General features: G+C 41.0%; 1 protein-coding gene across 1 annotated transcript; it reads left to right on the forward strand.

Annotated features, from left to right (window-relative positions):
* Nucleotides 1-51: 51 nt before the first annotated feature.
* tsc1b (TSC complex subunit 1b) lies at nucleotides 52-24,342 on the forward strand. The gene is made up of 22 exons (XM_085279073.1): nucleotides 52-189; nucleotides 5,767-5,982; nucleotides 6,705-6,808; nucleotides 7,058-7,210; nucleotides 7,723-7,867; nucleotides 8,036-8,190; nucleotides 8,285-8,358; nucleotides 8,436-8,614; nucleotides 8,860-8,978; nucleotides 10,047-10,209; nucleotides 10,308-10,429; nucleotides 10,815-10,908; nucleotides 11,347-11,460; nucleotides 13,099-13,738; nucleotides 16,148-16,191; nucleotides 17,155-17,321; nucleotides 18,104-18,286; nucleotides 18,386-18,496; nucleotides 20,035-20,157; nucleotides 20,490-20,677; nucleotides 20,957-21,130; nucleotides 21,727-24,342. Exons 2-22 carry the CDS (start codon nucleotides 5,874-5,876, stop codon nucleotides 22,391-22,393), a joined length of 3,828 nt encoding a protein of 1,275 aa, XP_085135199.1. The 5' UTR covers nucleotides 52-189; nucleotides 5,767-5,873; the 3' UTR covers nucleotides 22,394-24,342.
* Nucleotides 24,343-24,587: the final 245 nt, after the last annotated feature.

Raw genomic sequence — 24,587 nt, forward strand, 5'->3', positions numbered from 1 at the left:
GTTGGAGCTTCTTTTTTTTTTTTAGATGTAATTTGATTTCGAGTGGTAAAAGTTGCGGTCATGACGCGCAGTGCTCCAACGCCTGGGATTATTTTTGCATGCAGGCTGACAGCGGAGGCACACTGTGGTGGGATGGGCTGTGAGCTGTTCAAGATGGCGGCGCCCTGTGGAGTGCAGCTACTCTAACAGGTAAACGGGTCCGATTTTTTTACATCTCGTCTGTTTTTCTCACTACGAATTTCAACGCACAAGTTACGTTTTGGTGAAAGCGATTAGTTTCGCTTGTTTCTCAGCTGGTTGAATGCGGCTGACAGAGTGAATTCTCCGCCGAGTGTGGGTCGCAGCTCCCAGCTAACGTTAGCTCTCAGCGGTGGGACTGACTTGTTTTTGGGGAGACCTGTGATGGGTAGATGTTAAGGCTTTAAGCGTTTCGTTCTGGTTTTATCTGGCTTTTGTTGTTTATGTATTACAAAAGCAGTGCTCAGTTTGCCAGAGAGGAGACGTCTGCATAGTTTTATAATCGGATAAAGTCAACCCAACCCTGCCCATTGTTCCCTGCGAGTTGTTTACGACAAGCAGCAGCCTCTGGTCAGTCCACATACAGCGGGGAGCTCTGCTGCTTTTCAGCTCCACATCTCGGCCTGTCCTGGCTCTGCACGGCCCTCCTCTTCCATGTCAGTATTTTTCCAGTCTTTACGGCCTTTGTGTATTTTTATTTGCTTTTTCACGCTTCGCTATTCATCCCTGTGACAGATCTGCTGCTCCTTTCTGCAGCGTCTCATTTACAGCCAGCAGTTTACTCAAATTCACCTCAGCAGTTTTTTTTTTCTATTGTCACACCAGCCATTAATATCCTGTTGTTTTTTGCTGGCTTGTCAACGCCTCAGCTTTTTCAATCACTCCAAAGACGAAATGGGTCACTAGTTTCACACTTTGACCCCCTCGAGCTCTCATTTCTGCCTGTCACATTGGCTAAGCTGTTAAAATTCCAGCACTGGTAGCTGGGCCTTTGCATTATATATAAACACTAACCTAACACATTGCCTGAAGGGATAAATGTTTATATGTGACACTTCTTTAGAATCCATTCATGTTTATTCATCTCAGTCATTTATTTTCATTTGTAAGCCACCCTAACAACATGTTCATGAATAAATGGGTTTCACAGGGGTATTTAAAGCTTTTCACAAATATTTTAGACCATGTGTGATTTAACCTGCATTCTTTCTGTGCATGCTCACAGTCTTGACATAAATGCGTAAAGACATAAGCTTCGTGTCTCTCCAGAAATGGCAGCGTCCCAAGTTGAACCGGTCCTCTGTAGGTATTTGTTTTTAATATAAGCTCTCAACGAATTAGCAACACGAAAATGGCAACTACTGTGCTGAGCTGATGATAGATGTCCTTAGACAGCTGGTCAGATTGGTGCCCAGGAGATAAGATTAATGTGTGATATACTCATTATTTCCCAGGCAATATAAAATGAACCACATACCATGCATGCAGCTGACCTTTTTCATTTTTCCGGTCAGCAGTATGCATGGGATGGAAAAAAATAAATAGATGTGACTAATGTCAGTAATACTTAAAGCCAGGTTTGCAGAATTTCCTGGTTTGGTTATCTATGCAGAATTTTTATTTAATTCAAATTATCATCATTATTATTGTTATTGTTATTATTATTATTATTGCACATAACTCATTTTAAAAAATGGGAATACTGTGCACCAGCACTTAAGAGTTAGGCACCAAGGCTTCCCTCTGTCATGGTGAGAAAAGGTCCGAGCTATTTCCAGGGAATACTGACTGTTTTCAGATTAATGCAGTTTACCACAAGCTCCCAGCCACCGACATGGCCTCATACTGCCTGTTTGGATTTCTGGTTCTGGGAATTTTGAAATGATAGCCACCCAGTCATAACTGTTTAGAGTTTGTTTTCAAGTGTTTGAGGTGTTTTCTTTCTTTCAGGATGTTGTTGTGAAGGAAAGAAATTAAATTTTAATTAGTTGTGCAGCACTAAACTCCTCAAGACTCTGCCCCGAAATGTCCAGCTTAGCTAAGCGGACATTTGACAGTGTTACAAAGTCTGTGTGACATCCAGTGGTGCTGATAATTGTCTGGTAAATTTGCAGCGAGCAAGTGGGTGTCATGTGTTCGGCCTCACATGTACACTACCCAGACAGCACCCCTCACCTACCCCAACACAGTATATTAGTAAGTGTAGCCTTAGCTTCTGAAGGAAGCATAACGTTGTACAACATCCAGATCTCATTCTTACAACATTACCTAAAGACAGTTTATGTAGGTGTGCACAACAAGTCTGAATTAATTATATATATATATATATATATATGTATATACACACACACACACACACACACACACACACACACACACACACATGTGTTTCATATAAATACTTTAAATGTGGAGTCTTTTCAGTTCATTCAGTTTCATATTTGCATGTGGTGACCTGCTGCTTTTCTATTTTATCTACCATTATTTAATCAATTAGTCCAACACAATTTATTACATTTATAGTAATTAATCATTGTATTAAACATAATACTGTTTTCTCATTTAACATCAGACTCTTGTAAATTGTGACAGACATTTTTGCTGTTTTTTTTTTTTTTTTTTTGGATGATTTATATTTTAAAAAAAAATACCAGATGGTAAGAAAATGATAAGAATAGATGTACACCGATTTAAAAGTTCATGTAAGATTTAATATGGTGTGGGATGGTTTGTTTGTTAAACAAAAGAAGCAATTTTAGCTCTGGGAAGACTTGATGGGGCATTTTTCATTATTTTCCACCCATTATATAGCTCAGGAATAGAAAGTTAGTTGTATCTTTGCTCAGTCCAGTAAACTTCTGCAAACTGTGTCTGATTAAAAACTTATTCAAACGGACCATATAGCCACATCATAAAGAAGGCAAATGTCCTTCTTCTTTTAAATATTCACGCAGGAGAATAGAAGGCTACTGCTAACAGCTCGCGCTCGGCCAAATGTAATTTTCAGTGTGTACATGGAAGCGCTCGGGCTGCATAAAGCTTCTTTGTGTGCTCCTGAGCATTCCCAAGCTGCCTGAGATCACACTGAGGCTAACTCTTGTTTACACCACTGACCTGTCCCTGCAAGACTTCATTTCCACACCCCAATTCTCAACCCCCGTGACTCAGCAGTTAATTGATTTAGAAAAAAAAGAAGAAAACTGGGCTGTGACTTGTCCTGTGAGTGAACAAACGGGAACATGTGCAAATGTTAATCGTGCATTTTCGGTTTTTTTTTTTTTTTTAATTTGTTTTGAATGGGAGCATCCTGGAGCGACTTATATTGTCACGTTTCCATCCAGAGGGGAAGTGACACATGACTTCAGTGGAAATACACTAAATATCGATTCATTTATTTTCTCCGGATAAGCTCCTGTTATCTTGGGTTTCATAGCATGTGACTCCATGTTGAAAGCTTCAATATTTTTGCACTGATAGTTTACACCCTGTGAGCTACCAAAAACAAACAAGAGTCTCATCATTTTCTAACTTGTTAGGGGTTGTGGTTTAAGAGCTTGAATGAGATCTCTGGTGCTGATTCATTATTCCTTTTGGGGAAGAAGCTGCTGGGTGCAGACACCCTGATGCTAATGGCCTGTCTATCAGTATTATTAATGCCCGTTTCTCAGATGGAGATTTGCGAGGATTCCTTGGCCTCTTTTACTTCGAACAGCTGACTCAGCGTCTAGCCTAAACAGACAACATAAACAGACTTATCCCCTGAAATGGTAAACACATTAGGTCCCGTTGTATTTAAGTTTTTTTTGTTTTGTTTTTTCAAAGCACATACTTGTGTATACTCAATATAAATTAAACAACTTCTCACTTAAAGCTCAGATAGTAAACAGGCAGGATTTGAAAGGATTCTCTTGTCTTCTTGAGGTCAGATTAGCAGCAGGTCACATAGTTGGATCCATCGACACTGCTTAATCCGCTCCAAGTCCGTTCTCTGACCTTTTTTTTTTTAATTTTTTTTTTTTATTTGTCCCGCAGTATGTTTGACAAGTGAGGTGGTTTATGTGTGTTTGTGTCAATAAAGCTGCGTGTGGTTCAGGACTTTGATGGAAAAACGGTTATAGCCTGCTGAGCTTGTGCTTCCCTGAGGAAAAGATTTAATTTTCTTACTTCAAAAAGCAAAATGTATAGGCTTGTTCCAGATTTTTGCCTTGTCACTGTAGGAAAAAGCGTGGGTTTAAGTAACATTATGAATTGGCTCCATTGTCAAATTGTCACGACTTCCTTGGACGTTTGATTAATGGTAAAAACTCTGCATTCTCTGCGGTGACAAAGTTAAAATGTCTGCAGAGGAAAACAGTCGGTTTGTTTAATATAATTGAAAAATAACATGAACTCTGTCATTTCTTTGAGCCACATCTTATCATCAACTGTTTGGTTTGTTTGTGTCACTTTTTGCCGTTTTCAAACTATTACCAAATTATTGCTCTGAAACTATAGTAAATGCAAGTTTTCAAAATGTTATCACACTGTTAATTCAACCTTATTAATCTCTTCAGATATTTTATATAATAGGGATCTCTTATACTGACTCCATACTTTTATTCTTGGACCCATGATGCATAGCCCAGAGTGGTCCTTATTTATCTTATACTGGCTTTGGTGCTACCACTACTTCATCCTCATGAACTGGCAGTATATTCTTGCCTTTGACCCTTAAAAATGGTGGCTCCTCAAAAGTGGTGTTAAACCTGGGGGTGAACTCTGGCATGGCCTGAGCTTCCAGGTTAGAACACATGGGCATTCTGTAGAAAACCTCAACAATTTCTCTGTTTCTTCTTTTTTCTTTTGTGAGCACTGACGTGGTGATTCTTTAGTTGTTTAGGAGAAGACTGTAAGGAGTCCAGTGTGCCTCAGGCTTGAGTATAAATGGTTACTGGTCTATGTTGACGTCACAGTTTGCATAAGCTCTGAGCACCGCGTCAACTGTAACCACGGTTTTATATTCTTTTCCCTTAGGGACACCCTCCCTTTAAGCCATCTTCTTTCTAACTGGCTGCCATTGTGTGAAAACATTGACACAATAGCATCCAGTTAGAACTTCAGAAGGAAAGGCTGGTGAATGTTCCACCATCCTCACCAGTTTATTGGGTACTAAGCAGGCATCGTGAAGTCAGGGTTTTTCCTGCTTAGAGGAATTTTAGACTGACTAGCTCTAATAGAGGATTCCTCTATGCCTTCTGGTGTTGCACTTTTTGATAACATGTTAATTTGGCTTCATAAACTCAACACGAACACAATTATGTTTCGCAAACGATCAGAAATAACAGAAAAATAATTGATTTTGCTTTATGTGGCCCTCTTAAAGGCCTTATTTGGCCTCATCTGCGGGATGATTGAGAGACTTAAGGACCACTGCGTGTCTTTACAGCAGAGACGTTGTATTCATTGCTTATAACTTGAAATTACATGGAAATATGGCTGCGTTGTCTGTCATTCACACCTCCCTCACCTGATAGGATACGATGACAAGGCCATTATGTTAGTCAAATCAGAGCTCTTGTGGGTATCACAAAAGAGAAGTCCACTCATTTAGGGTTAACTTTTTTTCTCTCTCCCCATTTAAGAGAATTCTCTTTACTGCAAACCCTGCTTCCCATTACACCGTTGATATTGTCACGCAAGCAGTAATCCTGGATCAGAGCTTAAACACATTCTTGGAAATGTTTTTGATTTGATCTTGGTGCATTGTAGAGGTGCCTGGAGACTGTATTGGTGGGTGGGTCCCAGGAGTCCTCCAGGCAAGTGGGGACGGACGCCGTGACAGAGACGCTGCCTCCACGTCCAGCACTGCCACCACCATGGCCAGGGAGCAGCCAAATGTGGGGGACCTCCTCCCACTCTTGGAGACCTCTGACCTCCACCAGCTAGAAGAGATCAGAGGCCTTATCAATGAGCAGCTCAGCACTGGTAGGCACTTGGCTTGTTATGTGTCAGCACAGTTTATTCTGGGCACAGCTTTCTTTCTCCCTGTGTGTGTGATGTCACTACAACTTAACAGAATAAATAATTAAAAATTATATGCATACTTGTGCTTCTTCAGTGAGTTTCTCATTCTGTTCACAAACTCTGATCCACTCTCTTAAGTTGCACCTAGCAATGGTAGTCCTTGTTCTGCTCTGCAGCCTTGGTTAACTTAGGTCATAACCGGAAACCCCTCTTAACCCTGCGATGTAACCTTCAACACCAGTTGTAGTCGTAGCAGGCTATGTCGACTCAATGTGTAATTTGCAACATAGATTACCAGCTTAAGCAGAAATTGGCCATTAGACTAGAATATGGACTTCCATTGCTAGCTGTAGTCCAGGAACGTGGAGGTTGAGTTTGTGAGGCAGCTGAAGGCTATATGACCATGAAGTAGGAGAAAGGAAGCTAGCTGGTAAGCAGTGATACTGCTACTTGAGCAATTGCATCATCTTTTCAGACAGATAAAATAATACATCACAAAATGTACTTGGGTATCAATAGCCCATAAAAGTAAAATCTGTGTGTGGGGAAACCACTGAACTTTGATAACCTTGGCCATTCTGTGCCGATTGCATCTCATTCTTTTAATAATGCTTGCTTTATCACCTGGTTTAACTTACCTCACTGCATATTTATTCAAAATCTCCTCCCTGTTTTCCTTGAAGAACGTGGGTCCATGCTGCTAAACACGCTGGTGGACTACTATTTAGAAACCAACTCCGCCCAGGCTGTGCATATCCTGTCATCTGTCAGAGAGCCACATGATAAGGTGAGGTGGAGTTTGTTTGTTGTAGCTTACCTGTGACGTGGGTGGAAAAAAAAAGAAAACCAACAAAACAAAAAGCACTGCTTCTAGAAACATTAAACTCTATGTATTGATTGGTCATTATGGTCCTGTATAAAGTTGCAGCTTATATTGTCACAGATTAGTTTCAACATGCTTTAAAAAGGAGACTAACTGCCTGTGCTGAGTACTGATTGTGTTTGCTACCCTGACCCTAATGTCCTTCTGTCACAGCACCTTCTAGATAAGATGAATGACTGTATGACCAAACAGGCCTGCCGGCTGCCCACCCTCACTCTGCTCGGCCATGTAGTCCGCAAGCAGCCGTCCTGGATCCACAAGATTGCTCGATACCCTCTGCTACTCTCACTGCTCAAATGCCTAAAGGTAACGACCCAGATACGACTCGATGAACAAAGAAATCTTGTAAAGGCACCGAGTCGTGTGTGGATGGATGCGGATCAGAAGTTTTTCATCCAAGCAGCTTTTAGAATGGATTTAATTCTAGTGAGCACACAAAGCAGTAGATTGTTTAGTTTTCTGCTTTCAAAGCAGTTACTTACCTGGGTTTTGTTCATATACACACATCTTTGAGCTGTTACTAGCAAGTATTTAAATGTCTACATTAAAAACCATTAGACACAACATCATTAAACACAACATCACTTACAGAGTATAGGCTAAGAATTGTATTATATTTATTGTATTGTACTTTGGCTTGTATTATTTTTAATAGCTACAACATACCCATCCCCAAACCTCACAAAATCTGCCTTAGCTCTACTAGAGCTTGTCAGCAAATTGTATGCTAATACGCTAAGCCTAAGATTTTTGATTGTCCTATGTAATGTCTTTTGTGTGCCCTAAACCTAAATACTTTCACCTTGATATCATGGCAGACAGATACAGATGTAGTTGTGCTTATCACTGGAGTGCTGGTGCTGATCACTCTGCTGCCCATGATCCCTCAAGCTGGGAAACAACACCTGTGGGAGTATTTTGACATCTTTGGCCGTTTGGCATCGTGGAACCTGAAAAATCCAGGTAGGAACTTCCTGTCATGTCTCAAAAATATGTTGTCGGCTTTTTGAATGTTTTCTAGTTCATTTTTAAGGGTCTTGATCCAGTTGTGTGGGAGGTGAAGGGGTGTTTTTATAGGCGCTGAGCAAGCTTAGGTTTTTGTCTCTCTAACCCTTTTTTCCCCACTTTAAGGCCATGTTTCAGAGGTTTACCTAATCCACCTACACGCCAGCGTCTATTCCCTCTTCCACCGTCTCTATGGCATGTACCCTTGCAATTTTGTGTCCTACCTGCGCTCCCATTACAGCATGAAGGAGAACATGGAAACCTTTGAGGAAGTAGTTAAGGTAAGCGCATTACTTCAGATGCAGTGATCTGTTGCTCTTCATTAGAGTTGGAAGCAAAGTGATGATGGATGTTAAATTTGTGTCCAACCTTCAGCCGATGCTTGAACACGTTCGCATTCATCCAGAATTGGTGACGGGAACCAAGGATCATGAGCTTGACCCCACCAGGTAAGACAAATTTTATTTATTTTATTTTTCTGTATTTCCAGCAGGACTTTGACTAACATTGCTCTGCTTTTCTGTAGGTGGAAAAAGTATGAAATCCATGATATCGTCATTGAATGTGCCAAAGTGTCTCTAGACCCCAAGGAGGCTTCCTGCGAGGAGGGCTATGCCACCATGCCTGAGAACTTTTACCCCCAAATCCACCTGCGACCACAGGACTGCACTTCCAGCCCCTACCCAGACCTCCACAGTAGCTATGGTCAGTTTTGCATATGAAACAATACTGATACGAGTAAGAATAATAATAGACATGTTGCATTTTTGCATCTGCATCAAGAACCATAGCTCAGGTTAGAACATTTTATCATTTGAAGTATTACTTTGAAGCATTACTTGGAGCAGCTTTTAAAGAGCACTGGAACAGTGGTGTCCTAAGAGCAGACTGAAAGTTGCTGGCTGGATCCATTAGTGGCTTGTTCATACCATTTGTCTTCTTGACAACAGGAAGCACTTCTTCAACCCCATTTTCAACTCCACGACAGCCTCTACCCCCACCCCTGTCCTTGCCCCCCTTCTCAGGGACACAATCCTCGTACCGCAGCCCACAGACCTCCAGACGGCAGGTAAGATCATCCATAATTCGATCAAAATCTGTCATAATTGTTGCTTTAGGACACAGGGTTTGTCAGTAACTGATGATCAGAGGGTAGTGCCAGAGCACGTTGTTGTTAAGCTTCTGCTTGATGCTGGCTGTTGTACACAGGGTCATGTTTACACCCCATATAGCACCCGTCAGACAGAGTTAGGCAATTGTTTGTCCAGAAAGCCCTATGAATGAGTTCAAAAAGAACAATAGCTGTCCTCCATGTTTTTGAAAAACGCAAAGAAAAAGTGTTTTTGAGTCCCTAAAATCAGCTGGCGGGCAGAGTCAGGTTCATGCCCCTATGCTTATCCTGCCACCACTCCGTAAGGGCTGGAAAGGGTTTGTTGCCTTGGAGATGCTGTCTCCCTTTTTATTATCGGACCAGCTGCATGAAGGAGGGGTCTGGGTGTTTTTCTGCCCCCTGGGGTCTGTCTGAGAATTTTTCTCTCCCACGACTGTGACGGATGGATAATCTGGAAAACACGTGAGAGCCGCCATTTTTTACTTGGCTTGCTTCACCCACATCCACCTGTTCCACTATTCAGCCACTATTCAATGTTTTCTAGTTCATTCAAGCTACCATCTGACAGTAAATTAATTCTTACAATGCATTAACAGAATAAGAAACCCCAGCCAATTGAGATGTATTTTAAATTCTAGAATAATAAATATCCTGTAATTTTTGAGAAGCTCAACTCAGGTATCCAGGCAAATGGGCATGCGAATGGTCCTGCAAAATGAGGATAGTCAAGCTTCCTCCAGAAGTGCAATTTTAAATTGCCCCCAGTTAATGTAGCACTGCCAATCTTTCATAAAGCTGATTGTGATACACAGGTGGTCTGTGTCCCTCTCTGTGTGGGCGACGAAATGCATCAGGAAGTTTTAGTCCCCACTTTATAGTTTATAACAAGAGGGCACCAAATCACCATATATGACAGAGAATGATCTAATAATTTTGTTTACTAAGCTACAACAGTATATCATCTATAGACCAGTTTGTTTCCCAAATTTTATTATATTACAGTAATAATGACTCTCTTCTTTGCAGAACTCCTGTGAATTAAATTCCTCCTGTGGTGGGAAAGACCCTCTGTGGAGCCCCTCCTCATTGTGTGGCATGACTACACCCCCTTCCTCAAGGGGCATGTCGCCCAACTTGGAGCTCTCCCACAGTGCCTCACATCTTCCCACCCGCTTCCACTGCACATCAGGTACAGGCTACATCATGCTGTACGTACCGTACCGTTTTCTGACGTGACGTCCTGTCGTGTCTTTTCTGGTGACTGCTGATTGTTTTTGATCCGAGCAGGAGGAAAAGGAACGCCTGCCTCCAGCACCCCAGCCACGTCTTCTCCGCCTCCCACCTTATCAGATGACTTTCCTGTAATCTCCTTACCAGCCAACACAGTACAGTCCAGTCCACCAAGAAAAGTATGCTCTCTCAATGCTATCCTGAAAATGTCCATAAGATGCAGATTTTAGAAATCCTGCCAAACACTTTGCATGATAGAATTACAAAAGGTCATTGGCAGTGGGCAGATTGTGATTATTCATTACACTATGATGTTTTCATTTTTTTTTTTAATCACTTAAGAATCTGAAAAAAATATGACTAATATGTTGAACAGTTCAATGTGCCTTACATGAAAACAGCAGGAGGCAATATGATTTGAGTAATTATGTTTAATGAGGGAAAAATTATAACTTTATTTAAAATGTATTTTAGAATTACACTGGGAAAGAAGAGCTGGAACAAACCATCGATGTGTCCTGAAACTGTCTCTAATGAGACTGTTAACTGTGTGTGACTTTTCAGGATCGGAGACATGGGGAAGGCACAAAGCCCACACTGGTGAGACAAGACCCAGTAAAAGAGCCTGAGAAGAGTTCAGAAGTGGCCACAAGCAAAGGTTAGACGTGATGTCTGTCATTGATACGGTTTATTATCATTCATTTTACAGTAGTCTTCACAGGCCATCACTTTTTGGATTAGATCCAGAATGATCCAATAGAAAACCAGTCTGACTGAAATACATTTCAGATGGAGCTCCAGATGAAGCAGTTAACTCACAACTGTAATTTGATCTGATGGTCCACCCCTCCTGGGCAAGACTCCGTTCTGCCTAATTTTAAAATGCTGGATATTTTACAACAGCATAAACATTTGTAATCTGAGTGAAGTGCACACTTCTACTTGAAATGACCTAAAATGTGTTTGATTTCTGCTTTACTATTTATAGAGGTTTAATAGTTAATTTCTCAAGTTTAGGGTAAAAGTATTTCTTCTTTTTTTTTCCTTTCATTTTTTGATACCATATGCAAACATGTGGCATGTTTTTCGTCATCAGATGCAGGGGCTGCAGAGAACATCTCCATGACTCTGACAGAGCTTTCAGTTTTCATGAAGAAACAGGAGTTGGAGCTGCAGCTGAGAACAGAGAAAGAAAAAGAGAAGGAAGAGGGTGAGTTTCTTTCTTGCAGAAACACATTTATGTACATTGTCAGCAAATTCAAGCCACAAGGACTAAAGTCAACCCAAGAAAATGTTGCTGTACTATTAAAAAAATATTTATTTTGAGGTTAACAAAAAAGAAGTCTATAGTTTCCCCAAGTTATTCACATGGTGTTAAAGGCAGACTACCTGCTGCTCTCATTCCTCTTATTGAATTATAAATGCACACAAAATGCTAGCAAGATGTTGAATAAATTCATGCTAGCCATTTTTTATTCAAACATTGGATCTGAGCAGCATTCACAGGCACATATTCATCAAAAGAGCTGTATGAACTGGTGATTCTGGCACAAGACCTACATTTGAAAATTCTCAATGTCATATGGCTTTTCTGTTTAGTGGTTGCTACTGGCAATCACTGGAGCCATCAAAGCCATATTGATAATCCTGAGAGGCTCTTAATGTAGCAGTCTGCTCCTTTTCTCTTTAATATTACACCTGCAGAGTTCTTGGTTTGTTTGGTTTTTTTTTTTTCTTCATATTTGTCACCCTTAAGTGTTTCAACTCATTACATTTTTATATTAGACAAAAAGGAAAAAAAAAGTAAATGTAAAATTCAGTTTTTAAATTGTTTAACGTAATAAGTGGTTTTGCCACCCTGGCAGTAAGAATTGCAGTCGACCATTTGTAGTAAGTTTCACATCACTGGAGAGGCCCACCTTTCTCTTAAGGCCTGTTTGAGATGCTTTGGCATGACCTTAATCAGATTCAAGTCCAGATTTTGACTAGGCCTCTCCAAAACCCTTGTTTTGCTGCCTTTTTTTGTAAAAGCCATTCAGAGGTAGGCTTTCTGGTGTGTTTTGGATCATCATCCAGCTTCACACCCCAGCTTGAGCTTCAGGGTGCGAACTGATGTCCAACGTTCTCGTTCAGGATATTCTGGTAGAGAGCAGAATTCATGGTTCCATTAATTACAGTGTCTAAGTCCTGAAGCAGCAAAGCAGCCCCAGGCTATCACACTACCACAACCATGTTTGACAAGAGCCTATCCCAGTTGTCATACGACTAGAGATGGCCTACGCTGCCTCTCAAAAAGAAATGAAAGGAAAGTTAAGGAAACTGTACTTCCTAGCCCAATAGATTTTCCCTTAAACTAGTTGCATTCTTTAAAGCAAAGTAATTTGATTTTTCAGAACAGACACCTTAATAAAATTGGATAACACATATATAAGAACAATGAGTCAGTAGGATGGTCTGTTTTTAATTAAATCAACATTCTGATAAACAGATTCCCCCAGTTAAGTTGGACAATTCTCAGCTCATGAACTAAACATCCAGGATGCCAACACATCTGTTTATTTCCCTGTATGTTGAGCTTTCTCTGCATAGTTACTGGTTTAAATCCCACTTGAGCCACTTATAATAAAAATAAATGCACCTGCAGTGCTGCGAACACCACTTTTAACAGAAGCATCTGCCAAATGGCACAAGCTCTGTTTCTAAAGCTAGGTGCTTAGATGTAAACATCCATTCCTTCTTAAATAATAAAAAAAAAAATACAAAAAAAAATTGGGCGCTAGTTTTGTGATTGCAGAAATATTTAAACCTGCATGTATATTCTGAATGTCATTGTCTCCATCTACTGCAGCTGCCATCACAGAGGAGCTATGGAAGCTCACTGAAGAAAAGCTGGAGCTGTCGGGTGTCAGGGGCTTTGACTCCCCTTTCTATCACACCACTGAAACGCTGACTGGCTGTCAGACACGAGACAAGACCCGCTCCAGCACCCAGCCTGGAGGCACCGTCCGGGACACCCATCATGCTGTATCAACACCAGATAAAGCGGAGAACACCGTGTGTAGCAGCACTGTTGGCAGTGAAAGAGGAGCGGGAGCAGGAGAAGGAAGGAATTCAGCTGTTGGCCTGGAGCAGTCATGCTCCTTTCACACATGTTTTACTCCTATTGAGCACCACCTGCACCAAAGCCCCTCTGTCCCGGATGATGAAGTGACTAAGTTTGGGATGTTCTCCCCGAGTCCGTGCAGCAAGACGCCAGCCCCGGTTCCCTATGAGTCATTTTTTGATCTGGCCTTGCCGAGGGCAGCTTCACTCTTTGTGCACCAGAAGACGTCAGAGGTGGCGCACAAGGTCACCATGGAGAGACTTTTGCAGCGGGAAGAGGGGTTGGAGGATGGAGAGGAGGAAGGGGTAGTGTCTGCTTCACCACTGGAGGTGCTGGATCGCCTTGTTCAGCAGGGAAGTGACGCCCACGACAAAGTTCTCAAGAGGTGAGAGACTTTTAAGTCTACATCATTTTAACACTCATATCTACAGTGATTGTGGTCTAAAACACAGGTGACCTGCACTCCATCCTGTGCCTGCACACATCCTGTGTAGACTCAGCTGCTACAGCTTCTGCGAACACTACAGATTCTATAGATTGTAGCTTATTTGGAAACATTAGCAACAGTGTATTTTAATAGTTTAAAATGTTCTGTTGTGCATGAAAAGACTAGAATTGGTCATGACCCAGCCTCTGATGTGCTATAGTCAGACCAGAAATGGTTTGATTTGCCAAAAATATTTCTTCTAAAAATGTCATGTGTAATGGCAGCAACTGCATCTAGTTTCCTCACAATGCTATTACAAAATCAGCAGCCAGTAATCTATCAGATTAGCCCCTTGAGTAAAAAGTCAAGTCCCTGTATTTGAGTATTTCTTATCTCCAACTCCTACAGGATCCGCTCAGCTCTTTCCAGTATTTAAATTGATTTTTAAGCCATAAAATATTTTAAAAGTCTTAAGTACTTGTGAGAGATCATAAATTTTAAATGTCCTAATACTTTGACCATATCAGACATGCATTACTACATGTAGTCGGCATTGTTTTCTATTACAGGCTGTTTAGAAGAGGTGAAATGACAATTAGAAGGTGACAGATGGGAAATGCAAGTAGCAAGGACACGAGGTTCCAATTGTTAGGTGATTTCTAAATGTTTTGGAAAAAAATTAAACTTAAAAAAAATTTTTTATCCAGTTGAGTCCAATATAAGGTTCAAATTGTTTAGAAAAAAAGGGTGCCAGTGGAGTCTTTCATTTCCACTGTTACCTCATCATCAGTGCCACGTGGACCGCAAGCTGGTTATGTTGGGCGTAATGAAACACCCACAACATTATTAAGTATTTAGAAGAGGGTTTGTGGCTCCTTTGCATAATCCACAACATTTGTGTCATTTTCAAGTTGATGATTCCTAAATCAGAATGTGTGAAGACATTTAGTTTTAATAGATAATCAGTGTGCATTGCTCAAGTTATTACTGTGTTCTGCTGTCAAACATCTTAAATTAACTTTTGAAAAGCATGCAGAAACCTTTTTTTCAACATTGTTGAATGGCATGAAACACATGCCATGAGGTTAGATGCACCGAAACTGTATTTTCAGTTGTAGTTTTAGTTGCACAGAAAAGCTCTGTGCCTTTCCTGATTAGCTTTAGTGAGTGTGATACAAACTCTGCTAGATGGATACAGTTTCAAAGAAAATTTAAGTTATTAAATATCAACTTTCAGTATGAAAATACTGAAGTAACACATGTATGTTGCGGTGGTTTAGGTATTCATTCTTTAACTTCTTTGTTGTGAGTCAGCCACTCATCTTGATCACACTGAAGAACCTCATGAGTCTGTTTTGATGTGCTTTTCAATGTTCAGAGTGTTTCTGGGTTGTTTCCAGTCTATTACCGCAGTTCCAAAGGAAAACACCCGGTTTGAACAAGCATGACATTGTTTGAAATCCACCTCCCCCTTCTTTTCTTTCTCTCTCTCACACACTCACACACACACACAGCTGGCTTGTCCACAGTGCCAATAATACAACAGCACAAGCGGTGTCAGCAAAGCCAGGACTAAGCACAGATCATTTAGACTGCATTCAATTTTAGTTGCTTGCTGCTGCCATATTTAGATTTTATCTGTGTTAATACAGGCAGGTGGAGAGAATGAAGTTGGCACACACACATGTCAAAATCAAGGCAGAGAGAGAAATAAGACAAGTTACAAGCATGCCATTTTTACTGCGATGTGGTCACCTGTAAGGGGAGGAAATATGGACAACGTATGGGAAAATTGTAGGAGCATAATTATAGCTCTTATAAACAGTCTTGATATATCTTGACATTTAGTGAATTCTAGACTCTACTAGGTAGATTTTGATACTGTTGGACAAAGCCAAGCCAGCTGTTGTGTCTTGTCACTTCAGCAGAAAATAAGTCCCAAGACTGAGCCCACAGAGTAGGCTCTTAGAGTCTGGCGTGATCTGGTTTGCAAAAATACTGAATGTTCTGCTAGAAAGATAGGAGGTGCATCCAGATGCTTCCTCTGACACTGACTTTCATCACAAAAAATGAGTCATTTCTGTATTATTGTATATTTAGCACAAGTGCACTTTTTGAGCTAAAGCACACTTGCTGTCCAATACAGTAGTCTGATTGGTCAGATCGCTTTATTTGCATCCGGTGTGCAAAGGCCATTAACCTGTGCTAACATTTGCTTTTACCGGTGACTACATGGCTTTGTTTTGTTTTTTAGAAAAAAAAAGGGCAGATTAAGAGTACAATACGACAAAAACTGCTCATGTTACTGACCTGTTTTGTTTTTGTTCCCCCCCCCCCCAAAAAAAAAAAAAAAATCTTCTTTAACAGATTACCTTTGCCAAGTAAGTCAGCTGACTGGACACACTTTGGAGGTAAATCCTTCACAACACTCAGAACACCATTGTACACAGATGAAAGAAGCCATTATCAACACTGCAGATGGAGCAGTATATAAATAATATGCATGACTAAGTTTGGCCGCGAGGTCTTAAGACATTTGCAGTATTTTGAAATGAGATGTAAGATGTCTTCTCTGCCTTTGTTTATGCTTAAGCGCACAAATCAAATTTTCTCCAGCTGCAGTTCATAAAAAGGAAAAACAAATAAAACTCTGCCAACCTATAATTACAACTCTGGAATCTGATAATCTCCCTTGGCTGACTGATAGGAGTCACGTCTTTCAAATTACATCTAAAACAAAACTTCACTCTTCACTTGTGGCTGATGGGCATGGAGCCCTTGGATGACTGTAAAGATCCTGGATCAAACTTTCCAGCACATACTCACTAAATTAGTCTATCATTTTTTGATAAGCAAAGCCGTGTATTCAAAGTTAGACTGGGCATTTCCTAGATTTTTATTATTATTTGACATAATTTTAAATATTCATAATGTATATAATATTTATGATGTAAATAACTGGTAATGACATCAGGTTATTCGTCAAACTGCCAACCAGACCATAGTACTAGTTACTTTTGCTTGTTTAATTGTTGAACTTCAGCCTTTAGTGATCAAATGTTTGTTCTGTTATCATGATGTAAACAAATGCCAATCTTGATTTGAAAATAAGAAAAAAAATTCACATTTTCTTACTAAACTGCACACCTGAACTCATTTGTAAAAGGTGTTTGCTATTTTAAGTGCTCTTTATACCACTGCGTGTGAGTGATTAGCAAAGTTAGGAAAAGCAATAGATTATAGAATATAATTTTATACCTAAACCATTACCTGTGCTCATCTTGTGTTTCACACTCTAATAATAATTAACTCCACTAATTAGTCGTGTGTGTGTGTGTGTGTTAATTACATTATTATTACCTGGGCTTCCTCAGGCTCAGCTCCGCTGGATGAGCTTCACACGCTGCGCAGCCAGCTGCTCCTGCTGCACAACCAGCTGTTGTACGAGCGCTACAAGAGGGAGCAACACGCCGTCCGCAACCGACGCCTCCTCCGACGCATCATCAATGCCACCGCACTAGAGGAGCAGAACAACGCCATGGCAAGTTTGCAAGTGCTCATTATCACAGATTGAACACTTTCAAACAGTGTTGAAAATGTACAAAAGGTGATGTAGCTATCTTATACACTAGATGTGCACTGATTCAATAGCTTATTTTCATTTGGAACGATAAAAAAAGGGACAAAGCTCATCTAAATTCTTCAGAGACATTCAGTAATCACTGAGGCATTCGGGCATTTCATAATACCAGCTGTCTAATCAGCTGAGGGTCATCTGCATACATACCAATGAAACTGTAACCGAACTTTTGTTTGCACACAGATTAGTTTCCAACAAATAACAGTTACAAAGAAGTCACAAAGGCTGTTTTGCCTCCAGTAATCAAATGTGTTTGATTACATCCATGTCGCAATCAACCAAAAGAATAACTTTTTACCCCTCTGCCCACTCCACCAGGCAAGCAGCAGGGCAGCATGGACACCAGAGTTTGTGAATTTGGTAACTTGAAAACGAGGCAATGTAGGAACTTCAAATTGATACCACAAGTGCATCTAATAGCAATCTTGGAGTTCGAAGCTCCGTGACCTTGATGTTAGGGTCAGAGTAAAGTTTCTTCTGAATGCATTAACTTGAGAACCAGGCGACATATGTTACCATTGGTGTGTCTACTAGGAGGTTGTATTGAGACGTGTGCCAGTATTTTTGTAAATCATTCAAAAACAGTTCAATCTGAGTTTCTGGTTTAGAAAATTCTGTGCTTATCGTGTGTGTGTGTGCGCGTGTGTGTGCGTGTGTGTGTGTGTGTGCGCGTGTGTGTGTAGAAGGACCAGCTGAACCTGCAGAGTGTGGACATCCTATCTCTAAGGGAGAGCTTGCAAGTGGAGCAGCAGCGATACAGGCAGCTGTGGGAGGACCGGGAGACAGTGGTGACCAGGCTGCACAGTCAGATCAGACAGCTGCAGCAGGGTCGAGACGACTACTACACCAAGAACCAGGAGCTCCAGGTACACATGCACGTTCACTCTTATATTATGATGTGCTAACATTTCTATACGGTATACATTAGAGTTTGGTATTCATCTAAATCTGTCCTGCATGTTCAGAGCAAGCTGCAGGAGTATCAGAAGAAGATGGATGAACTGGAAGCTGAGCTTCAAAGGGCCAACAACAAAGTTTGTCACACTGGTCACCTCCTGAATCAGATGACTATCAAGGTAAAGAAGTACAGAGTGTGAGATCATTTCAAACCACAGTCAGAACTTCGGCTTTTGTTGGTGTTTTGATAGTTTGACATTCTACCTTTGTAGCTACATTACTAGTGCGATAACCTCCACCTGGTGGATGATTGGTGGCTTTGCCACTTGTTATAGAAAAAAGGAAGGTGTCTCTATGCTGTACGTGGTGTGATTACAGCACACTGTAACTCCTTCTGTAAGACTTGCAAAATTTAAATTTGGTTTTAGTTCAGGGTTGTGCATCTGTACAAAGGTTCAGGTAGTTAAAAACTGGATGCTTGTCTTTAGGCAGCAGGACTCGCAGGTTAACCTTGGGAGACAAATTCTCAGTGCACCAACATGAGAAGGTCGAAGACATTGTGCTCCTTACCAGATTGAAAACTGATTCCTTGACTCAAAAATTGCTGTCTGGTATCTGAGCGGTAGAAGTCACCACGGGTTGAAATGAAAGTTGAGTCAGTTAGAGAGAGAAGTGGTTAACTTTCTAAGCCAGCTTCAAGCCTGTGGTGAGGAATCTAAAAGTAGCAGCTGCACTTAAAGCTGCTGCAGGTGCACCCCCCACAGTCTTTGATTGCCTTTCATATTAAGACTTCCTATACCTTTTGCTATAGGAAGTTCCAATCCAGTGGTATGTGTGCCTGACCTGGTTTTTTTTTTTAAGTCAAGCTCTGATATCCTTATATCATATCTAATCATTCTCTGTCAGAGCAAGTTCTCAACTTCAGGGACATTAACGTGTCTTTGCCAACAGACCTATATGACCACTGGTGAGACATCACTAACTTCCTAACACAGTCAGGTTGTGTTTTTACTCTATTTTTCTATGTGCTTGCTTCTCCTGTAAATGGAAAAACTGTGCAGTACCATGAGCAGGCTTGCAGACAGCTGGGTCAGACTTGGGGAGCTCCAAAAAAACATGCAGATTGTCCCAGGGCTTGTTGCCTTGGAGATATTGTCTCACCCTCTTTATTTTTGGGTCAGCGACACAGGGGGTCTGAGTGTTTTTTCTGGCTCCTGGGATTGGTCTGAAGTCTGTTTCCCTCCTCTGACCCAGACTGAACCGAAATCCTGATGAGCAGGGAGGCGTCTATTCATTTCAGATCAGACAGCATCCATAGGGTCATATATAAGGTCCTTGTTCACGATATTCAGGTTAAGTACAAGTTGGCAGAGGCAAAAGATGCCTCACCATATTCTGAATTATTCCTTAAATTTCTCACTTATTAGGCAGTCAAGATATTCTTCAAGACCATGGCCATATGGTTTAATATCACGACCTGGGAAGTAATTTCTTAGGACGATTTCACAGAATGGCTGTAAAGTGTGACACATTTAAACAAAGTTGAAATCTTTTGGATTTCTCTGTGTACTGAAATATCACATGACTTTTTGCCGCAACTCATTGGACGTTTATCAGAGTCAGATCATTAAGGACTGCTTTTCTCAAATTCTTTCGAACAGGGTATTTGTAGCATAATTGCCCTCCATCATCATTGTTTGTCTCATTTGTCCTTCAGCTGAGCAACAGCGAGAGCACCCAGCAGCAAATGAGCTTCCTGAACAAGCAGCTGCTGCTCCTCGGGGAGGCACATAAGCTGTCCATGCAGGAATTACAGCACGCAGACGCCAATAACACAAAGGTATGTGTGTGTTTGCAGGGAACAGCAGAGATGACGTACTGAAGTGAAAATGGACACTAATTGGGTTTGTTGGGTGTGAAACAAAACTCTCCCAGTGAAGCATTTTCAACTTCATGGCAATATGAACTCTGGTGAATGAAGTCACAGGCAGTCAGCTAATCATAATGCTTTGAAACAAAGACATGACTGTGCTTATGTACCACTTACTGCTAATTTGCAGATAACTTACCTTGTAGAATATGACAGCTTTGTAGTAAGGCTCGCAGAAAATGTTAATCTGTATTTTGTTCCCATTTTCATGCATTTTTCTTGTGTTGTGACCCACCACCCAGGAGGCCCAGATGCTGCAGGTGTCTTATGGAAAGGAGGTGGAGACTCTACGGCAGAGTCTGCTGGTTCAGGGTCAGAAACTCGAGGCAGCGCAGCAGAGAGTCGCCGAGCTGGAGACGCTTCTCTCCAAGAAGGAACACCTTATTGCAGAGCAAAAGAAGTTCCTCGAGGACGTAAAATGTCAAGCAAAGTGAGCACCAGGATTCAAACAAAAAGAGAATTTAATGTAACTCTTTTCTGTATAACTTAAAGCAGCATTGTGTAATTTGAAAATTAGCGTTTGTCGTAATCTTTGTGTGAGAAGATGGATCGCTACTTTAGTACGGATCATAAACTAGTTGTGCAAGTAGGCAAGATCATTTTTCCTACAAACAAAACATTTGGCTCCCCCCACAATTTGGTCTCATGTTCTCTCTCCATGTTTGTCTTTTCCTACATTGAACCAGTGTCTTCTCTCTTTTCTTTGAAGGGCTGAGCTGCAGGCCTCAGACAGCAGGTATCAGGCTCAGAGGAGAATCACTCAGCTGCTGCAGACTGAACTCCTGCAGCTCTACAGCAGAGTAGAGATGGAGGCTCCAGCCAGCACCACCTCCTGCTCACCACCAGAGGGCAGAGATGACCCACACATGCCTTGTGACTCCAGGTCAGAGTGGAGTTGTGATGTTACTTTTTGCCATGCAAAAGTAAAGTCAGTGTTTCAGTCCTTGCTTCCTCCAACCTGCATGTCAAAGTATCCTTGAGTAATACACTGAGCCCTGAGTTGCCTCTAATGCATCCATCAGCGTGTGAGTGTGTGACAGCGCTTTTTTTTTTTTTTTAAAGGCATATAATAAAGCACCTGTAAGAGTGTGTGCAAATCCACCAACACTCAGTTTGGTGAAATCGTATTATTAGTACATTACAAATTATATAATATTCTTTTTAGTGCTAAAACGGCAGAGCTGAAAACTAGAGTCTGACACTTTGGTTCAGACACAAATGGATGGATAGCATAGTATTTCATAGATAACTTCTATTATTGTGCGGATCATAGATGGTTCATAGGCTTTTTAACATTGCAAATCTTTAGTTGTAAGGGGAAAAAAATGTCAGTTGTCTAATTTATTCATAAATAACCTGGAGGAGGGAAAAAATGGAAAATGTATGTTTCACTGTTTCTTTTCATTTAAAAAAAAAAAAAAAAAAAGAACTTCAGCTATTTGGTCCACTCTGAAATAATGTTTTTTCTCCCCACCACAGTGGCATCGTGCCAGATGGACCAAGTAACATTCACAACAACGAGGACACAGACAGCAGACCACCACATGACTCCCCTCATGGCAATGGCAGCACTTTATCGCCAGGGCAACCAAAGGCGAGCAACTCTTCCAAGTCAACAGCAAACTCCATCAACGGCAGTCAGGAACTTGCCCCACCCCTGCTGGTGGAGCCCTCCCTGTCCTGCCCCCACGCCAGCCTGCTCACTCCCCTGGCCGCCTCAGACACACCACTCACCGTGGGCTCCTACCCCAGTGCCAAGAGCTTCCTGGGCATGAGGGCACGTGAGCTGTTCCGCAACAAGAGTGAGAGCCAGTGTGATGAGGACCAGCCACCACCTCGCCTCGCTGGCCTCGCCCACGGCCTGAAGACTGAGCTGTGCGTGGAGTCGATAAGCCCAAGTTATATTGCCCCAGTCAGCCCCGCACCTTCGCCCATCCCTCCCCCTCCCCCTGTTACTCCTCTCACTGTGCCCACCAAGGAGCCCGCCTCTGAGCCGAAGCAGCAGAGGGCTTCCAGGCAGGAAAGTCTCTGCAGAAAGACAGGGGCGGGGCCTGGTGGTGGGAGGGTACAGGTAGGGTCAAGTCGCCCCCGGCAGCAGCAGCTTAAGATCATGGACTATAACGAGACCCATCATGAGCACAGTTAGGGACATAGGACTGAGCCGGTATGAAGGGAGACTGAAATTTAATGACGGAGAAGAGCTACAAAATCGACAAGAGGAACATGTCAGCAATTCAGTGTTATTTGTCCCATTCCCTAAGTGTCACTCTGGGTGGACAACAGGATTTTCACCCCAAGTTCTTCTACTTATGATTGATTTTGGGGGGTTTTTTTGTTTGTGTTTTTTTCATAATGCTTTATTTCCCTGAAGAATTTTGATAATGTGATACAAGCAATGTCAGCATGTTACCAGTGAGCACGCTACGCTTGACAAAACAAAGGTGCTGAAAGCTTCACTGACAGGAAGCTGATAACAGTGATAAAGAATCATGAAGCTCCCTACACAGGACACCTTGACTATTTACTTTTTAGAAAGTCAGTTCACCTAAATTGGAGCTACTTTCTATTGTGGTGGTGTGGCTATCCACAGTAACAGACGGTTTGTTGTTGAAATATTTAGAGATCATGTCTAAAAGCTGTGAGCAAAATTCCACTCATCACTATTGCATAAGCTGAGAAGGCAGAAACTGTCTCTTTGACTGTAACTGAAGGCACAAGTCAGAAAACCTGAATTTTGGGTAAACTGACAGCTTACTCACTTTTTTTTTCTTCTTGTTTTTGTTTGAAACATTTTCTTTTTTTCCTATTTAAATGGTAGCAATTCTAAAAAAAAGAAAACACTGTTTATTTTTCATCAGTTATCACTTCTAATCAAAGTTCGAATATAAGTTCGCTTGAGTTTTTGGTTTGTTCTAGTGACATTTTGAACCCACACTTTATTGTTCCTGTGTTTAAGCAGAACATTTCCGACAAACCTTTACGTTTTTGTTAAAAGGAAAATTGGTTTTGCATCCAAATGTTTAAGTGTAGGTGCTGCGGACACACAAAAATGATTATTTCCACAAAAAAGGAAAGTGAGTGAATGAGATTTGGAAACTGGTAACATTTTTATGAATTTTTATAAATGCTACATTTTCTACACCCCCTGCCCCCCCCCCCCCCCCCTTTTTTCTTTTTCTTTTTTTTTTTTTTAATTTTGGGGTACATGAACTAAAATTGAATCAGACCTGACAGGGTTGCACGACCCAGGTTTTATCACAACATTCAGTTCAATACGATTATTTTGAAAGTGCCAAGCAATATATTTGCATTCTGGCTGACCTCAGTCATCTCTAAACATAAGTGTTGTTTCTCAACTTGTTCACTACGCTTGAAAACAGACATATTCTGTCCGATGGGTTTTCCTTTCTGCAGGTCTGATAAACATGGAGTAACCTGTTCCCCTTTTGGAAGTATTAGAAGTAAACTCTGGCTGTGGAAGTCCATCTAAATCCTGTTGTCCACCGGGAACTCCTGCTGTTTTTTCCTTCTGCCTCGCTATCTAAAGCATGTTCAACAATCCACTTTAAATGCCAACCATAGTATCTACAGCAAACCAAGACAGAAGAAACCAAGACAGAAGGTACAATCAGCACAAACTGAAGGAAGAAATCAGGACTCTCACCGGAGCTGGAGAATCTGGGACAAAATGGCAAAAAAGGAAGTTCGTAAAGCAGTGGCTTGTGTTTAACTGTGAACAATAAAGATCGTCTTCAATGTTTTGCACTACAGTTCTGAGTTTTCCTCGTTTTTTTTTTTTTTGTTTTTTTTTCTGGTCATTGTGAGTTTAATCTTTGGACAAAACCAAATGGGTTAATATTTTACTTTCAGCTCTGACTGAATTTCAGTTTCTTGATCTTCATTGACAATATTATTAATTTAGGAAGTCACCTCCCAGTCGAATTGAAGTAGACAAATAAGCTTACTCTCCTCAGTTAAGCTACTAGAAATTTAAAGTTCAAGTTCTTTAAATTTGGACTTAATAAATTTAAAATTGAGTAAGTTGAAAAGTTATCTGAAATGGTTAACTTACTCAGAATCAGTATTATAATAGTTAACGTAAACTTAAAAACTAGAACTAGATGGAAAAAAAAAAAACTAAGACAAATGACATTGTGAATTTGTAAAACTAAAATAAAAATGTAGGAGATATCCTTGGTTTGATTATGTGTTAATTTGGTTAAAAAACAACAACAAAAAAGGTATCAATTTGCTTAATGGGTTAGGGGGACATGTTTATTCAGACTTTGAACTGCTCCAAGTCTAAGTCATTGCTTTTATAAAATTCCACGTTTTAATTG

The sequence above is a fragment of the Mchenga conophoros genome, linkage group LG7, assembly GCF_057382185.1.
Source record: "Mchenga conophoros isolate Kocher_MC1m ecotype Shallow Benthic linkage group LG7, M_conophoros_male_GT1.1, whole genome shotgun sequence".
In the NCBI taxonomy this organism is placed as follows: domain Eukaryota; kingdom Metazoa; phylum Chordata; class Actinopteri; order Cichliformes; family Cichlidae; genus Mchenga; species Mchenga conophoros.